The sequence below is a fragment of the Caretta caretta genome, chromosome 27 (assembly GCF_965140235.1).
Source record: "Caretta caretta isolate rCarCar2 chromosome 27, rCarCar1.hap1, whole genome shotgun sequence".
Lineage (NCBI taxonomy): Eukaryota > Metazoa > Chordata > Testudines > Cheloniidae > Caretta > Caretta caretta.
The window spans coordinates 14,301,264-14,316,372 of NC_134232.1; the positions used below are offsets into that span (position 1 = coordinate 14,301,264).

Here is a 15,109-nt window from a genome sequence, read left to right on the forward strand (position 1 = left end):
TGGAAGCCCTAACATGGAGAATTAGGAGCAATCTGGAACTCTCTGTACAAGGAGAGCCTAAATAGTATTGCCTGAATGACAGAGAAAGAGATTCCACGTTAGAGAAGACAGGGTTACAGAAAAACTGCTTGCTGTTGTGAGCACCTAATTCTCCAAGCCCTTCTCCCCTGGAAAATAGTGTAAGATTAAACTCCTATTCACACTTCTCAAACCATCTCATATTTATTGGTGGGATTAGCTGTCTCTTCTAGGCATTTATATAGCTCCCACCACCACAGCATTCCAAGTGCATCTCAAGTGTTTATGGATTTATCCTCATCCCATCCATGTGAGGTACGGTACTATGATCTCCACTAACTGATTGTTTGATTTAGATTTTAAATTATTAAAGGGATGCCTATCCAAGGCTGTAGGCACCCTGACACATTCATTAATTATATAGTACATGGAAATCCCAGAAGCATTAAAATAATCCTTCCAACAGGGTAGAAGGATGAATACAGAAATGACTTGCTCCAGCTCCCAGAGTGAAATTTTGGCTGAGCCAGGAATTGAACCTAGAGCTGCTGAATTAGGCTACAGTGCCTTAAACACAAGCCTGTCCCTCCTTCAGATACGTGACTCAGTCCTTCCCCACATACAACTCAGCAAAGACTCACTCATGAGTAAGGAGGAAAGGGGTAAGGAGGAAAATCTGATGTTCATCACTTGCATTGTGGAGTACAGTTGGAGTCAGGGTGAGGATCTGTGGATGAAAAGACAATATAATGATTCAAGCTTTGGTTGGGCTGTGTAAGACATGTGAAAAATGATCGAGCCACAGTCTACAGCAAGCAGTATTTCTGATGAAGTTTCGTTCCGTTTCCTCTTTCAGAGGTATCGTTTTAGCACTGCAGAGTTCCACTTTCTTGCCGGCACATCCAGTTGCCTGAATTACATGCAGCACAAACAGAGGTTCATTGTCAATTTCACGTTCAGTATTTTAGGAAGATCTTTGTACATTTGTAGTTAGCCAAAGACTCCGTTGCTTGATGTACGGGCCCTGCCATGGATCAGAGAGGGAAATGCATTTATGTTTGCTCCTCATCTCATTAACTCCAACTCTCTCCTGCTTCTGTGACAGCAAACTTGCATCATCATGTGTTACCGTTTTTCCCACCAAAATGATTACTTTCCTGCTGCACCTTTCCACCGGTGGCTTTTTACAACAATGGGCAGAGTTAATTTTCAGGACATCTCTCTCTTTCTCTGTCTGGTTCTTTTGTTCATCGAAAGTCCACTATAGAATATTTTCTCTAAGAGCCCTGTGTGCTCCACGAGGAGGGTGTGTCCAAACCAGCAGAGCTTTCTTTCCTAAGCATTGCTTCGTGATGTTTCTGCAACCTTGTTATACATGATTTTATCTTGTCACTTGTCATAATTACCTTATACAATTTGCATAATTAACTACCAGGCATCATCTATTAAATTTTTCCAGTTCTTTGATGTGCAAACAGAGAGTAAGTTGGAAATCAGTACTCTGCGGTAAATGTGGACTTTAATTTTTGCATGTGGGTGGGTGTGGGATACTGTGCTGATTGCAGTTTTAGTGTTGCAACCCTTCAAATTCAGACCATGCCTTTTTATCGGGCTAATGATTCGCTGGTCTGTAATGACGATGCCTGACAAAATTCCAAGCAGGTAAATTAAATCATTACCATGCTGAATTTGGCAACATTGATTGTGGTCCTAGGTCTTAAATATGCTTTCCAAGGTGCCAGTTTTGTACATTACTTCAGTTTCTCTCACACTGGTGGTTAGTTCGTAGCTTTGAGTTATCTCAGCACATTTGTTAGTGATGAATTGGAGGTGTGGTAGAGCGTGTACAACAAGAGCAGAATCATCTACTCTTAGAAGCTCATCCTTAACCTCCTCGATTTCTTTTCTGGAGGGTTTAATCTGCTTGCAGAGTCTGCCGATATTTCACGATGCAATAAAAATTCCTGGCGTTTACATCGCTGGGGGCGTCATCGTTGATCAATAATCATGGCAAAGAAGAATCCAAAGAGACATTAGGGAATACCAGGAAGAATGAAGTGAGAGTGAAGGCACGGCTGGTTCACCCTCCTTTTATATTTTCTTGCTGGGATCTGTGTGCAGTGATGGATTGGAACAGGAGACAATGCCCGAGCCTCCAGGAGAACACGGAAATGTACTGGCAGAGCACTGTGAGAAAGTGGGAAGTGAGCAACAGAGCTGGACTATTTAAAGTGCTTCAAACACCAGACATCAAAGTGGTCAGTCCAATGCAGGCAGATAGATAGATAGATGTGTACCCAACTTGGTGTTTCTTCTTAAATGATTCTTCTATTTATATTTTCAAAAAATTTAAATACTGTATAATACATTTATGATGTTTCATTTGTACAGCATTTACAGCCATTGATACTAACCCTGTGTTAGACTAGGTGTGAAGTATTATTTCTATTCCAGTAGCATGTGCAGATCCCACACCAGTATAAAAGCCCTATTATACTAGGTACTGGACAAACAAACAACACAAGGACAGTCCCAGACCTTGAGAACTCATAGCCTCAGGGTTGGTAATCGTCATGGGAGTTTACACTTACCTAAAACTTTACAAATGTTACAAACTGTACAATGAATAAATATAGAAAATTAGATACATCATAAAATAGACTTATATGGAGAATTTAGAGTATTTACATCATACCATAAAATACACGAGTATTCAAAAGATCTAGAATACACATAGTCTTGTATAACTTTCTGCAACATGCAGTGTTTAATGATTATTTCAAACACGTGACCCAGTGGTCTCCTCTCAGCGTATGTCTACACTAGCACTTACGTCGGTATAACGTATGTAGCTCTGGGATGAGAAAAAGCCACCCCGCTGAGCAACGTAAGTTACACCAACCTAAGTGCCGGTGTTGACATGCAGCTCAATCGATAGATTTGACAGCTCTCGGGGGAGCTTCTCCCACTGACATAGCGAGCGGCGGGGCTGAAGTCGCAGTGCTGACAGGAGGATTCTCTCCCGTCACCTTAGAGCTGATACATTACAGAGCTTACAGCAGCGCAGCTCCATTCTTGTAAACGCTCTAGTGCAGCCGTAACCTCAGTCTCCTCTTTCACACCTTGTAGCAGCTGTTCCTTTGTCCCTGCAGAGATTTGTTTTTGATGATGCTGTAATCCGTGTTCATTTCTGCTCCTCATGAATGGGCTGGTGATTCTACCTCCCCGTAGGAGCACAATTCATTTTACCCACAACTGTTGGCATCAATGCTGACTGCTTCCCAGTTCCATTCTGCACTGAGCCTTGAGACTCCTTCCTTGTGCTCTGCCCACACTTCTTGCTTGTTCTTCTCTTTGTCTTCTCCTACTTGCATCGTAGTGCCTTTGCTCATGCTGCCTCCTACTCTTGGAACAGCCTCCCCTTCCCAGTACACCAAACATCTTCACTCCCCCTTTAAATTCCTCTTCAAAATTCATGACTAAGGCTACGTTTAGGTCATGGAAGTCATGGAAGTCACAGAATCCGTGACTTCCAGAGACCTCGGTGGCATTCTCTTCTTCAGCCCCGGGGGGCTGCAGGACTCTGGAGCTGGCAGCCAGCAGGCCCCTGGCAGGGTTCCTCCGGCAGCAGCGACAAGTGATGGGGGGGCCCCTGCAAAATTCCAGCGACAGGTGACAGACCTCTGAGGGGACGCTCCTCAGGGTTCCAGTGATGGGTGACAGTCTCGCGTCGGGAGAGGGGGACACCTAGGGCAAGCAGCTGGAGGTGTCCCATTTTCTCTTTGGGAAATATGGTCACCCTGCAGCTCCCAGCTGCTATGGGTGGCGAGGGAACCCCACAGCTCCCAGCCACCACAGTGGCTTATAATCACTTAAAATCTATCATTTGTAGTCAATAAACTTGTTTTACTGTTTATTTTTACCAGTGAGTTTGCCTGAAGTGTTTGGTAAATCTGCTCAGGTTACAAAGGCTAGTGTATGTCCACTTTCCATTGATGAAGTAGTGAACCAATTAATAAACTTGCATTGATCAAGAAAGGGTCTTGAGCAGTTGTCATATATTTTCCTTTTGGCTTTTATAGAAACTAAATCCAATCTGTCCATATCTAGTGCCAGTTTTTCCCACATAAATGAACGAAAGGACCTTGATGAATCAAACCTGCTCATTCCACTGAATTGACTTGGACTAATGTTACGGGTCTGTAGATCTAGACACCATGCCAGTGAAGCCATCTATATGTGTCTTTTCTATCTCCAATATGTAAGAGTCTACACTCTGCAGGGACGTTGAAAGTTGTGGAATGTTGTCCTGTCTCACAACGCTCAATGTAGCCGTCTGTCATAAGACACACCAATGAATCCAATCATTCTGGCTTGCTCATGAATCTCTTACACCAGAACCACGATGCTGCTCTGAGGAAGAAGAGAACTTATAAAAATATTTATTGTGTGAATCTTTTGCCTTATTATTCAGCATCTCTCAATAATTCAGTTGGACCCACCTGTCTCCCTGAAGATTTTTGTAAATACCTCTCTACCCTACTCTTCTTTGCCCGGTAGCCTCCAAAGAAAGTACCCTGACACCAGTCCACTCCTTCCTTTCCTGAATAGATATTTCTGGGAGCTGTAGGTTGGCCAGTCTGTCAGCTACTGCCTGGAATAACTAGTTTTGCACATGGTTATCTTCCATTCTACAACTTTTGAGCAGGTTTTCCTTTAGGGCAGGGGTTCTCCACCTTTTTCTTTCTGAGCCTCACCCTTCCCCCCCCCCCCCCCCCCGCAACATGCTGTAAAAATTCCATGGCCCGTCTGTACCACAACAACTGTTTTTCTACATATAAAATCATTAGTGGGTAGCAAGCAGGGCTATTGCCCAGGGCTCCATGCCACAGGGGGCCTTCTGAAGCTAAGTTGTTCAGGCTTCGGCTTCAGCCCCGGGTGGCAGGGCTTGGAGCCCTGGGCTTCAGCCCCAGGTGGTGAGGCTTCGACTTTGTGCCCTGGGCCCCAGCAAGTCTAATGCCGACTCTGCTTGGAGGACCCCCTGAAACCTGCTTGCAGCCCCCCAGTGCGCCCCAGACTCCTGGTTGAGAACCACTGCTTTAGGGAAGAGACAGCTAGAGGAGTCCAATTACCAGGGGGGAATGCAGTAGTGTTTGTTATTTGGGCTCCAACTCCTTCTTTCTTGATTAGAGAAATACCATCTATCTTACAATAATACAGCTTACTTGGAAATTTGATCTATCACATGGTTTCTTAGTTCACCATATTAATTTGTTTTCCCTTGTATCTCTCCCCATGTTGCAGTCCATCTTTTCCTGTGTTTGCTCTATTTTACCCATTAAAAGTTCACACTTCAGCATTTTCTCTGGCAACCTCTTGTCATCCACGAGGAGAATGTGTCCAGTCCTGCAGAGCCTGGCTTTCCAAAGTATTGTTTGTCCTATTTGGCTAAGCTCATCTTGTCACCACAAATATATAATAGCTCGAAGGTGCTCTTGATTATTTATTTTCAGCCCTTTGTGGTGCCAACAATACCTTGGCTATAATTAATAAATGTAATATATGCTGCAGCTACACTGGCAAATTTAGGACACATAACTCACCATTATTGCACCTCCATTAGTGATGTCAATAGTGAGACTGTAGTGTAGACAAGCCTTGTGCGCTTTTACCATCAGGTTATCTAACCCATCTCTGAGCAGAATTAGATGACACTCTGATAAAAATGCCTGTGTTTACACTACAGTCTTTGCTGTTGCTGTCACTGGTGGAGATGTAGAAATGGTAAATGGCAAGAATTGCTGGTCAAAATCTTGTTTTTTCACCATTTGTAAAGATAATGATCAGTTTACATTTCATTCAAAACAATTCACTCTTATTTTTCTACAAAAACACTTCAATATATTTTGTTTCATTTTGAAAGTGTGTAGCATTTCAAATTTTTTAATTGAATTTTTGAGGGGTTCCCCCTTTCTGTCACTGTTTTACTTTTTCCCCAAAACTAAACATACCTGGATTTTTAACCTTTCCTCATAGGTCAGGTCTTCTAAAACTTTTGTTGGTTTTTTTGCTCTCTGTTAAATGTGATCACAAGGTAATGTGAAGGGTAATGTTTCTGTGAACATTTTATATATAATATGCCTAGTTATGTGGTTACCATGTAAGTTAAGTAAGAAAATAGGAACTGAAATGACATTTGTGCTTTGTATCTTTATATTTAATTTACTCTAATTTTATAACGTGACTTAGAAATACAGTGGAATTCTGTACAGAGAGGGATTTGGAGCGATTCCCTCCTCTTCTGATAAATATATCCAAATAACGTCTCTATGCAAGTCATGAAACTGGAAGCTCCTCAAATTGAACATTTCATAAAAGTAAAACCTCCATCTCTCATGAACAGAGTCCTTTGTGCAGATATTTTAATGCCTAGATTGGTCAGTTAAATTGCAGTAGGCTCAATGCTGCAGTCCTAACTCGCTCTGAGTAATACTTATGAAAGTACTAGTCCTATTGAAGTCAATGATACAACTTTGTATGTGCTTCTCAGTGTGACTGAGGGTTACAGAATTGAGCCCAGTATTGTTAGCTTTAATAAGCACTCCTGCAAACTGTTACATTTTGTTCAATCTCAAACACAATCCCCCAAATGTCACCTCCACCATCAATAAATCCTATAAAATTTTTCACTCAGCCATTCCCAGGTATTTCCTAGCAATTCGCTGAGTGACAAAACATTCCCCAAGGTTCTTTATGCTGCATTTGGGAAACCTATCCCTCTTGCTGTCTTCCTTCCTTCAACCTCAGAACAACTCCATCTTCTGGCTGCCCATGGGTGACTCTTGGCTATCATGGTACATCCCACCAAGGGTTTGAGAGAGCCCCTGCCTCAAGCCTTTAGAATGACAGAGACAAGATTCCATTTTGCATGAATGAGAAGAAAAGGTTTATTAGACATTTGCAGAGTTCAGTGTGGCACTCAAAGACAGGTGAAAGAGAATGCAAGACACAGAGAAGGGAAAGAATGCACAAATTGAGCTGAATATTCCCCACGGCCCAGTCACATACAGCAACTGGATCATTCAGTGAATCTCTTTCTTTATTGTTTCTGAGCAGCTCCAGCCTTGGGACCGGGATCCATAGAGTGCTCTGTACTATTAGCGGGTGGAAAGCTGAACCTGCTCACGGGAAGAGACCACCTTTCCATCTTGGACCTCCTCAACAATCGTGCGGACTTGACGACTGGATGAGATTACTTCAAAGAAGAAGAGAGAAAAACAGTTATTTGGAGCATAGAGAAGATATTATGTACGTTCCCTAGGCATCTTGAATATACTGTTTCAAACAGTTCTTCATTGGCTGAGAGGAGAAAGGAAAAAATGTGATTCCAGCAGTTAACTTGTATCAATCACCTAAACAAGTAAAGAGAAAGCAAAATCTCAACCTGGATTCATAGAAAAGTTCACCATGATTTGCAGACCTTTCAAGTGAAGATTGAGTTATTCTCAACGGTTTGAGCATTGGCCTGCTAAACCCAGGGTTGTGAGTTCAATCCTTGAGGGGGCCATTTGGGGATCTGGGGCAGAAATTGGGGCTTGGTCCTGCTTTGAGCAGAGGGTTGGACTAGATGACCTCCTGAGGTCCCTTCCAACCCTGATATTCTATGATATGATATAATTTTGATCTCATATTTGAGTCAGTACCTCCATCTCCAGATTCCAATGATGGATTTTCACACTTGATCCCAACTAATCAAAATTAGGTGACCATTTGAAGGTTTAGGTATTTGATTTTTCAGATTTCTCCAAACATGGAATTCAAAATAATTCAGGACAAGATTGAATTCATGTAAACATTATCTGCTGCTCCCGAGCCAACCTCCCTTTTCTTCATGAACCCAAAGCAATGGGTTTCATACAGCTCTACCTGACAACTCAGTTAGACGGTCCTTTTACCCCATGTCTTTTCTGCTTCTAAGGGCAATGGTCATTTGGGGATTTTCTATTCCTGTCGCCTTCACCCATTCTCCACAGACTAAATACTTTGTTAGTAATCAGATTGTACAATTTGTTAACCGATTAGCTTGTACTCTGCAAAGCCGCCTGTTACAGATGTGAATGAGTTACACTTCAGATAAGGTACATCCTTACCATCTCTCCCAGACTGCGAGGACAGAGCTGCCGAGTACTGGGAAGCAATGCTACAAGGGGAAAAATAATAAGGGCAAATTAGAAACATGAACACGTCTTCGGGATCCCACGGTCTGTATTCAGTGGTGGAGGAGAGGCAGCAAGGTCACTGATGATAAAAAATTGTAGACCCCAAAAATGTGAATTAATTATTTAGAATGACACCTGACAATATTCGTTCTGACTTGACCTTGCTTTTCACTTTCTGCAACAGCCTGAGTCTCCCTGAAATTGTCCAGTATTATAACCCTAGGAGAAAACCCTTTCAAAAAGATCAAAGCATCTCACATCACTTTATAGATCTGTCAAATAACTCTCTCAGCCCTCCTATGAGGCACAACAAAATGTTATTTACACCCTTTTACAGATGGGAAAGCTAAGGGCTAGAGAAGTCAATTAGCTATTAAGCTTCCTCAATGAGTTAGCACCAGAGCCCAGAAAAGAAACCAGTTCTTCTAATTCCCAGTCCCATGCTCTAACCACAGTGCTGCAAAGGGAGCACTCCATAGTTCAGAGAATGAATACCTCCCAGAACAGGGTTCTCACTGAGGATGGTAACGTGGGATAAGCCATTGAGCCATCAGTAATTGGCCTTCATATTGATGGATCTTGACTATTTATTTCAAAATGAGCCTCTAGGAATACAGGTTATTCAGCTGTTTAGCTGTGTCATTATTAGCCAGCTCTGCCCCATGGCACTCTATCTCAGCGACTCCCTTTACGTACTGGGTATCCTCGCCCTCCAGCAGGCGGCGGTACGTGGCAATCTCTTGCTCCAGGCGCGTCTTGACGTCCACGAGAATCTTGTACTCATGATTCTGGCGCTCCATGTCGCATCGGAGCTCGGCCAGCTGCTCCTCCACGCTAGTGATCAGGACCTGGAGCTGTGCCAACTGGGCGCCATAGCGGCCTTCTGTCTCTGCCAAGGTGCCTTCCAGAGCGGCTTTCTGGGAATGGAGAGTAGAGGGAAAAGAATTCAGTGAGGGGCTCACTCATCTCTGTGCCTGCCCTTGTGTGTGTCTCCCTGGGAAGCCAGTGGCACGTACCATGCTGAGCTGGGACTGCAGCTCTATCTCCAGGCCCTGGACGGTGCGTCTTAGTTCCGTGATCTCCGACTTGCCGCTCTGCAACTGTTCCGTGTTCATGGCTACTTCTCGGTTCAGCTCTTCCGTCTGCAACAAGGGGAAACAATCTAGTCACTGCACGAATGATGTGTGTAGAGCTCTGCCCCCACCCATGAGTGTCAGGAAAGTGCTTCTCTTCATTCAGGCATTGCGCACCTTGGTGAAGAACCACTGCTCGGCCTCTTTACGGTTCTTCTCTGCCAAGCTCTCATACTGCTCTCTCATGTCAGCCAGGATCTTGGTCAGGTCAACCCCAGGAGCAGCATCCATCTCCACAGTGATCTCTCCACCCAGCTGGCTTCGTAGTACATTCATTTCCTGTGACAAGAGAGACACGCTATGTTCATCTGCATCTTAACTATACAGACCCACTGCAGTGCATCTGAGGAGGTTTTCCCACTTGCACCCTGCATAGAGACTGAACAAAAATCCTGTGGGGGTTTCAATTGTTTCTGTTTGGCTAATAAAATCCCAAGCATCAGGTGGCTTCGCAACCTAGCAACCAACTTAAGGTTCTGTTCCTATAGCCAATGACTTGGCTCCAGTAGAAACTACCTGAATCGTAAGCGGTGGATATAATTTACCTGGTACCTACAGAACATATGTTCAGAGTCTATTATTCTTTACCTGCCCATATACCTGCCCATATCCCTTCCCAACAACTGCAAATCTCAGAACTGTTCCTACTGATTGGCCTGTGTGGATTCCATTGTGCATTAGCTACAATGTATAGGTCCCTCTTTTGTGCCTTGTTTCGTCCTCACCTCCTCATGGTTTTTCTTGAGGTAAGCCAGCTCCTCCTTCAGGTTTTCAATCTGCATCTCCAGGTCAGCTCTGGCCAGGGTCAGCTCATCCAGGACTCTACGCAGGCCGTTGATGTCAGCCTCAACACTCATGCGCAGGGCCAGCTCTGTCTCAAACCTTCAAGTGTTAAAAAAGGGCAAAAACTCAGGCACATCCAGCTGATACCAATTTTTCACTCCCTTTTCCTCCCCAAGTTTCATATATTTTTGAATGGCATTTTTGCTAACAGAGTTTTCTTCAGTGTTTCCAAGGTTTCTTCCAAATTCATGGAAGCTAAAATGAAGGTCACCCTTGACAAAGGCTCCCCCGTTCCCTTTTCCAGTCACCACATAACATAGGAACATGGGAAGCATCTTCAAATGCAATAAACAACAGAGATCCTCAAGCAGAATGGCTTTTTTACACATTTCCCTTCTCATCAGAGCTCCAAGGAGCCCTGGACTTACTTGGTTCTGAAGTCATCGGCTGCCAGCCTGGCATTGTCAATCTGTAAGACAATGTTGGCATTGTCGATAGTGGCAGCAAGGATCTGGGGAAAAGAAAAGAGGGGATAAGAGGGAGTGGAAAAGAAGTTTCAAAAATTGCATATTGCTGATTAATTGAGGGATGCAAAGAGAAATTTATGTTTAGGAGAAGGGCCAGGAGCAGCACTGACTTTCCACTCCTATATGGTAGAATCTGCATAACTGTGGAGATATGAGACAAGCTGGTATGGACCAAATTCTTATTTGTACTAAGGGCCTTTTGCACTGCTCTAGTCATGTAAACAGGCCCCAAAGTGTGTGCAAATATAATTTACACCCATTTTAAGGCCTCTTTACATGGCCAGCATGGTATAAAATGAGCTTAGTGTAAATGAGAATCAGGCTTCCTATATCTGTCTCTCTAGATACTTATTTTGTACATATCTCTGTATCATCTGCATGCCTATAAGACTGAGTATTCATTTTGGGAACTGAGAATTGCTCACTTGAAAGAAAGGTAGTGAGCAAGCATTATCTCATCCCATATAAAGAAAAGGAGGATTTGTGGCACCTTAGAGACTAACAAATTTATTTGAGCATAAGCTTTCGTGAGCTACAGCTCACTTCATCGGATGCATCCGATGAAGTGAGCTGTAGCTCACGAAAGTTTATGCTCAAATAAATTTGTTAGTCTCTAAGGTGCCACAAGTCCTCCTTTTCTTTTTGCGGATACAGACTAACACGGATGCTACTCTGAAACCTGTGATCCCATATAGTTTCTCCAACTTCAAATATTTTAGCTGGATTTTAAAAAGAGCTGGATAATTTAAAGATTAATGTTTGCAGCTACATGCTAATGTAAGGTTGCTCAGATCTCATGCTTCATGAGATATGACAGTAACTTACAAAGGTCAGGAAAGATTTTCCCCCCACCTACAGCGTTGTGTGTATTATGGAGGGGGCAGGTTTGCCTTCCTCCGAATCATCAGGTATTGGTCATACAGGAAGCAGCATATGAGACTCGATTGACCACTGGTCAGATCTAATATGATAAAGCCTGTAGCAAATGGTTAGGCTGTTGGTGTGCCGAGACCACTGCATGTCATGCCAACCTATATTCTCACTGTTTCCTTGTAATCCCCCATTGGTCTGTCTGTATCCACCTGTTATCGCTTGTCTTATACTTAGATTGTATGCTCTCTGGGGCAGGAACTCTCTTTACGTTCTGTTTGTACAGCGCCTATGTACAATGGGGTCACGGTCAATGGCTGAGCAGGGAGTCGAACCATTAAAAATTTGAGTTTGGTTTCAGTTCAGGTTCATCAATACTTCATAACTGTTCGGTTCAGACACTAACTTCGAATGATGGATCAGTAACTAATTCAACCACTTGAACATGTATGAACCAGTTCAAATATATTTCCTGCAGATGAATGTCGCACACTCTTATGTTTGCTCTGTAACTCCTAGCAAAAGAGAACAATGATTAAAATATTTTACAGTGAAAGAAATATTTAACAAATTATTTGCGTGCACTAGTACAACATCCTCCAGAACTCTGTCCAGCATATTTGATCACTGAGGTGACAAAATGAAATTCAGTCCAGAAAATGCTCTTTCTACGCTGACTTCTGTAGCAGGAAGGAACATGTACTCAGCAATAAGCAGGAGGAGACGGAGAGGGCAGGGAGGTGTTCTGGGAGTTGTAGTTTCCTTCCACTTACTCCTCTCGTGTCATCTCCTCCAATGGCTTCCTGGGAAGTGTGGTCCCTGCCTCTCTCTCTCTAGGGCGGGAACAGAGAGAGACCCTTCCTCAGCACCCCCAAAAGACTATCTCTCAGCACCTGATTACTGAACCTGTTATTCTGAAGCAGTTACTCGTTTGGGGTTCCATTCGGGTTCAATGCAACGGAGAGGTTTTCAGTTCTGGTTCACTTAAAAAACCTCTCTGAAACAGTTTTCAGGTTTGGCATGGGTTTGACTCTCTGTGGCTAAGGCTCCTAGGCACAACAAGAATACAAATAATAAGTAATAATAATAATTGATTCTCTTGCTCCATGACTTTCATTGCTGTCAGTCACACTCTCGTGCATGAGGAAGGGGCAGAAGCGGAGGGGAATTCTCTGAGCAGAAAATCTCACTGTGCCTGAGTGCCCTTTAATAACTTCTCCCGAAGCTCCAGGGAGAGGAAAACCAAACCTGGGATTCTAAGTAAGGCTAGCAAAGTGGAGCCAAAATGAAGAAAAGAAAATAGCATGGGAGTATTATTAGCTCGCAGTCTGATTCACCTGCCTCATTGAGAGTCTCAGTTTCTGCACCCCGATACTTTGCTGACATTCACTGCTGATGCTTTGTAAGGAGAAGATAGTGACAGCGAGACAAATGTTGCATTTACTGCATCCTTACTCAGGAGACACTCCCAATGACTCCCAGTGACTCTGTGTTCAATGAGCTTTGACTGAGTAAGGATGTCACAATCTAGCCTACTGAAAGGAATGTAAAATAAAATGAAAGCAAACAACACATGTGACCAGTGAGTGGCGTGAATGTTGGTGCTGCAGTGAGGGCATCCCTCGGGCCTTTTCATGAAGCCTTACTGTGCAAATACTGAGACACAAAAATGAATTAGAATGAAGACGCCAGGACTGGTTCTGCTCTCACTGACTTGAGTCAAGTTACTCCTGACCTACACTGGTGTAAGACATCTAAATCAGGCCGAAATTATTCTGAATTCTCCTAGTTTTGAGCATATGGAAAATGTTAGATCTTGTGTCAGCCATTCCGGAATTGCAAAGGTCCCACATCCTTGGTATCATTTGATTTGGTCTCTTTTTTAACCGCTAAATTCAGCCTCGTAACAGGCTAGAAGTGATTATTATAATCATTATGCCCATCTTAGCATCTGTATGTTCACAAAGTGTCCTGCAATAGGTGAACGGTGCCAAACAGATAACACGTCCCTGCCCTGAGCTCACAGCCTTCTGATGAGCTAAACATCTGGCAGAAGAAGCACATACCTGCAGCATAAGTAATATCCGGTACTTAGCCATTTGTGTATAATCCTACCAGCCTTATTGCTGCTGCAGCCCGCTGCCTTCTCATGTTGCTGCCGCACCCAAGACATAACAGCTAATGAACATGAACCAGTAGGCTTCTGCTGCTACTTTCCTGCCCCGAAGTCCGTTTCCCTATTAGAAACCATTTGCTAGGAAATGCAGTTTTGCTCCTTCTGAAGGAATATCATTAAATCACGGGGGAGTGCAAGGGCATGTCTTCGTCAAAGTGCTGCTACGGCACCAGCCCTGGGAGGGAGCCCTCCCAGTGCTCTAAAAACCACCCCCACGCGGGGCGCAGCTCCCGGCACTGTGCTCTGTCTACACTGGCACTTCACAGCGCTGAACCTTGCAGCGCTCAGGGAGGTGTTTTTTTCACACCCCTGAGTGAGAAAGTTGCAGCGCTGTAAAGTGCCAGTGTAGACGGGGCCTAAATTGCTAAATCTCCTTCATTTGTGTCTGGGCACAGGATTTCTGTGAAGCCCTTATTATACCTGTTGCCTGTAATCAGTTAATCCCTCTGTATTCAGATTTTAGATACAAGGCAATCTGTAAGAAAGAAAATCAGATGAGACATCAGACTTTTTTTAACAATAGTGTCATACCTTGCTCCTCAAGTCTTCAATTGTCCTGTAATATGGGCTGTAGTCACGGTCAGGACCAGGTCCCTGCTTCTTATACCACTCCTTGATCTTAATCTCCAGATCGGTATTGGCCTCCTCCAGAGCACGCACCTTGTCCAGGTAGGTAGCCAGGCGGTCGTTCAGGTTCTGCATTGTTTCCTTCTCACCCGCAGGGAGAATGCCATCACCACCTCCAAAGCCACCTCCCAGGCCACCCCCAAGGCCACCCCCAAAGCCACCCCCAAGGCCACCTGCAAGGCCACTACCAAAGCCACCACCAAGGCCACCTCCAAGGCCACCAGCAAGGCCACCTCCAAGGCTACCCCCATAGCCACCTCCAAAGCTACTACTGTAGCCCCCCCCATAGCCACCACCCAGGCTACTTCCTACTCCAGAGACATACCTAGAAGAGGAGACAGAAAAGCCACCCGATCCCCCATGGATACTTGGGGCTCTGTAGGGACCTCCAAGATGCACTGAGGAAACCCGTGAGGAGCCACCTCCTAATCCACCTAACCCACCTATCCCCTTTAGGGATGTAGATGAGGAATATTGCCTGACGCTGGTGGTCATGGTGAAAGGTGGTTGAGGATCTAACGCCCAAGAGAGTCACCCAGCTCAGTTGTGAAAGAAGGAGAGTGCTGCTAGCTTCCCTGACTCCAAGCAACTTTTATACCCACAACAGGGGCGTTGCCACTGCTAGGTCCTTTTTTCTCTCACATTCCCCAGGGTTTTCATCACCCTTGAAGTCTGAGCCAACTTCCAGAATCACCATTTTTCTCCTTGATCTGTTCATGCTTTTGTCACATTCCACTAGAAACACTTTACCTCACG

General features: G+C 44.2%; 1 protein-coding gene across 1 annotated transcript; it reads right to left on the reverse strand.

The window, feature by feature from the left end:
- Positions 1-6,940: 6,940 nt before the first annotated feature.
- LOC125626637 (keratin, type I cytoskeletal 14-like) lies at positions 6,941-14,902 on the reverse strand. Its single transcript, XM_048829864.2, has 8 exons — positions 14,258-14,902; positions 10,582-10,664; positions 10,096-10,252; positions 9,488-9,649; positions 9,254-9,379; positions 8,934-9,154; positions 8,169-8,218; positions 6,941-7,273 (listed from the first exon to the last, which is right to left on the reverse strand). Exons 1-8 carry the CDS (start codon positions 14,846-14,848, stop codon positions 7,176-7,178), a joined length of 1,488 nt encoding a protein of 495 aa, XP_048685821.1. The 5' UTR covers positions 14,849-14,902; the 3' UTR covers positions 6,941-7,175.
- Between the last annotated feature and the right edge of the window lie 207 nt (positions 14,903-15,109).

What these genes read in the sequence shown, in the direction of transcription:
- LOC125626637 (XM_048829864.2), bottom strand. Translation starts at nt 14,848, where the DNA reads ATGACCACCAGCGTCAGGCAATATTCCTCATCTACATCCCTAAAGGGG. An exon ending in TCAAGAAAAACCATGAGGAG is followed by an intron (nt 9,650 to 10,095) that starts GTGAGGACGAAA and finishes CTCTTGTCACAG; the next exon opens with GAAATGAATGTACTACGAAG. An exon ending in AGCAGTGGTTCTTCACCAAG is followed by an intron (nt 9,380 to 9,487) that starts GTGCGCAATGCC and finishes CCCTTGTTGCAG; the next exon opens with ACGGAAGAGCTGAACCGAGA.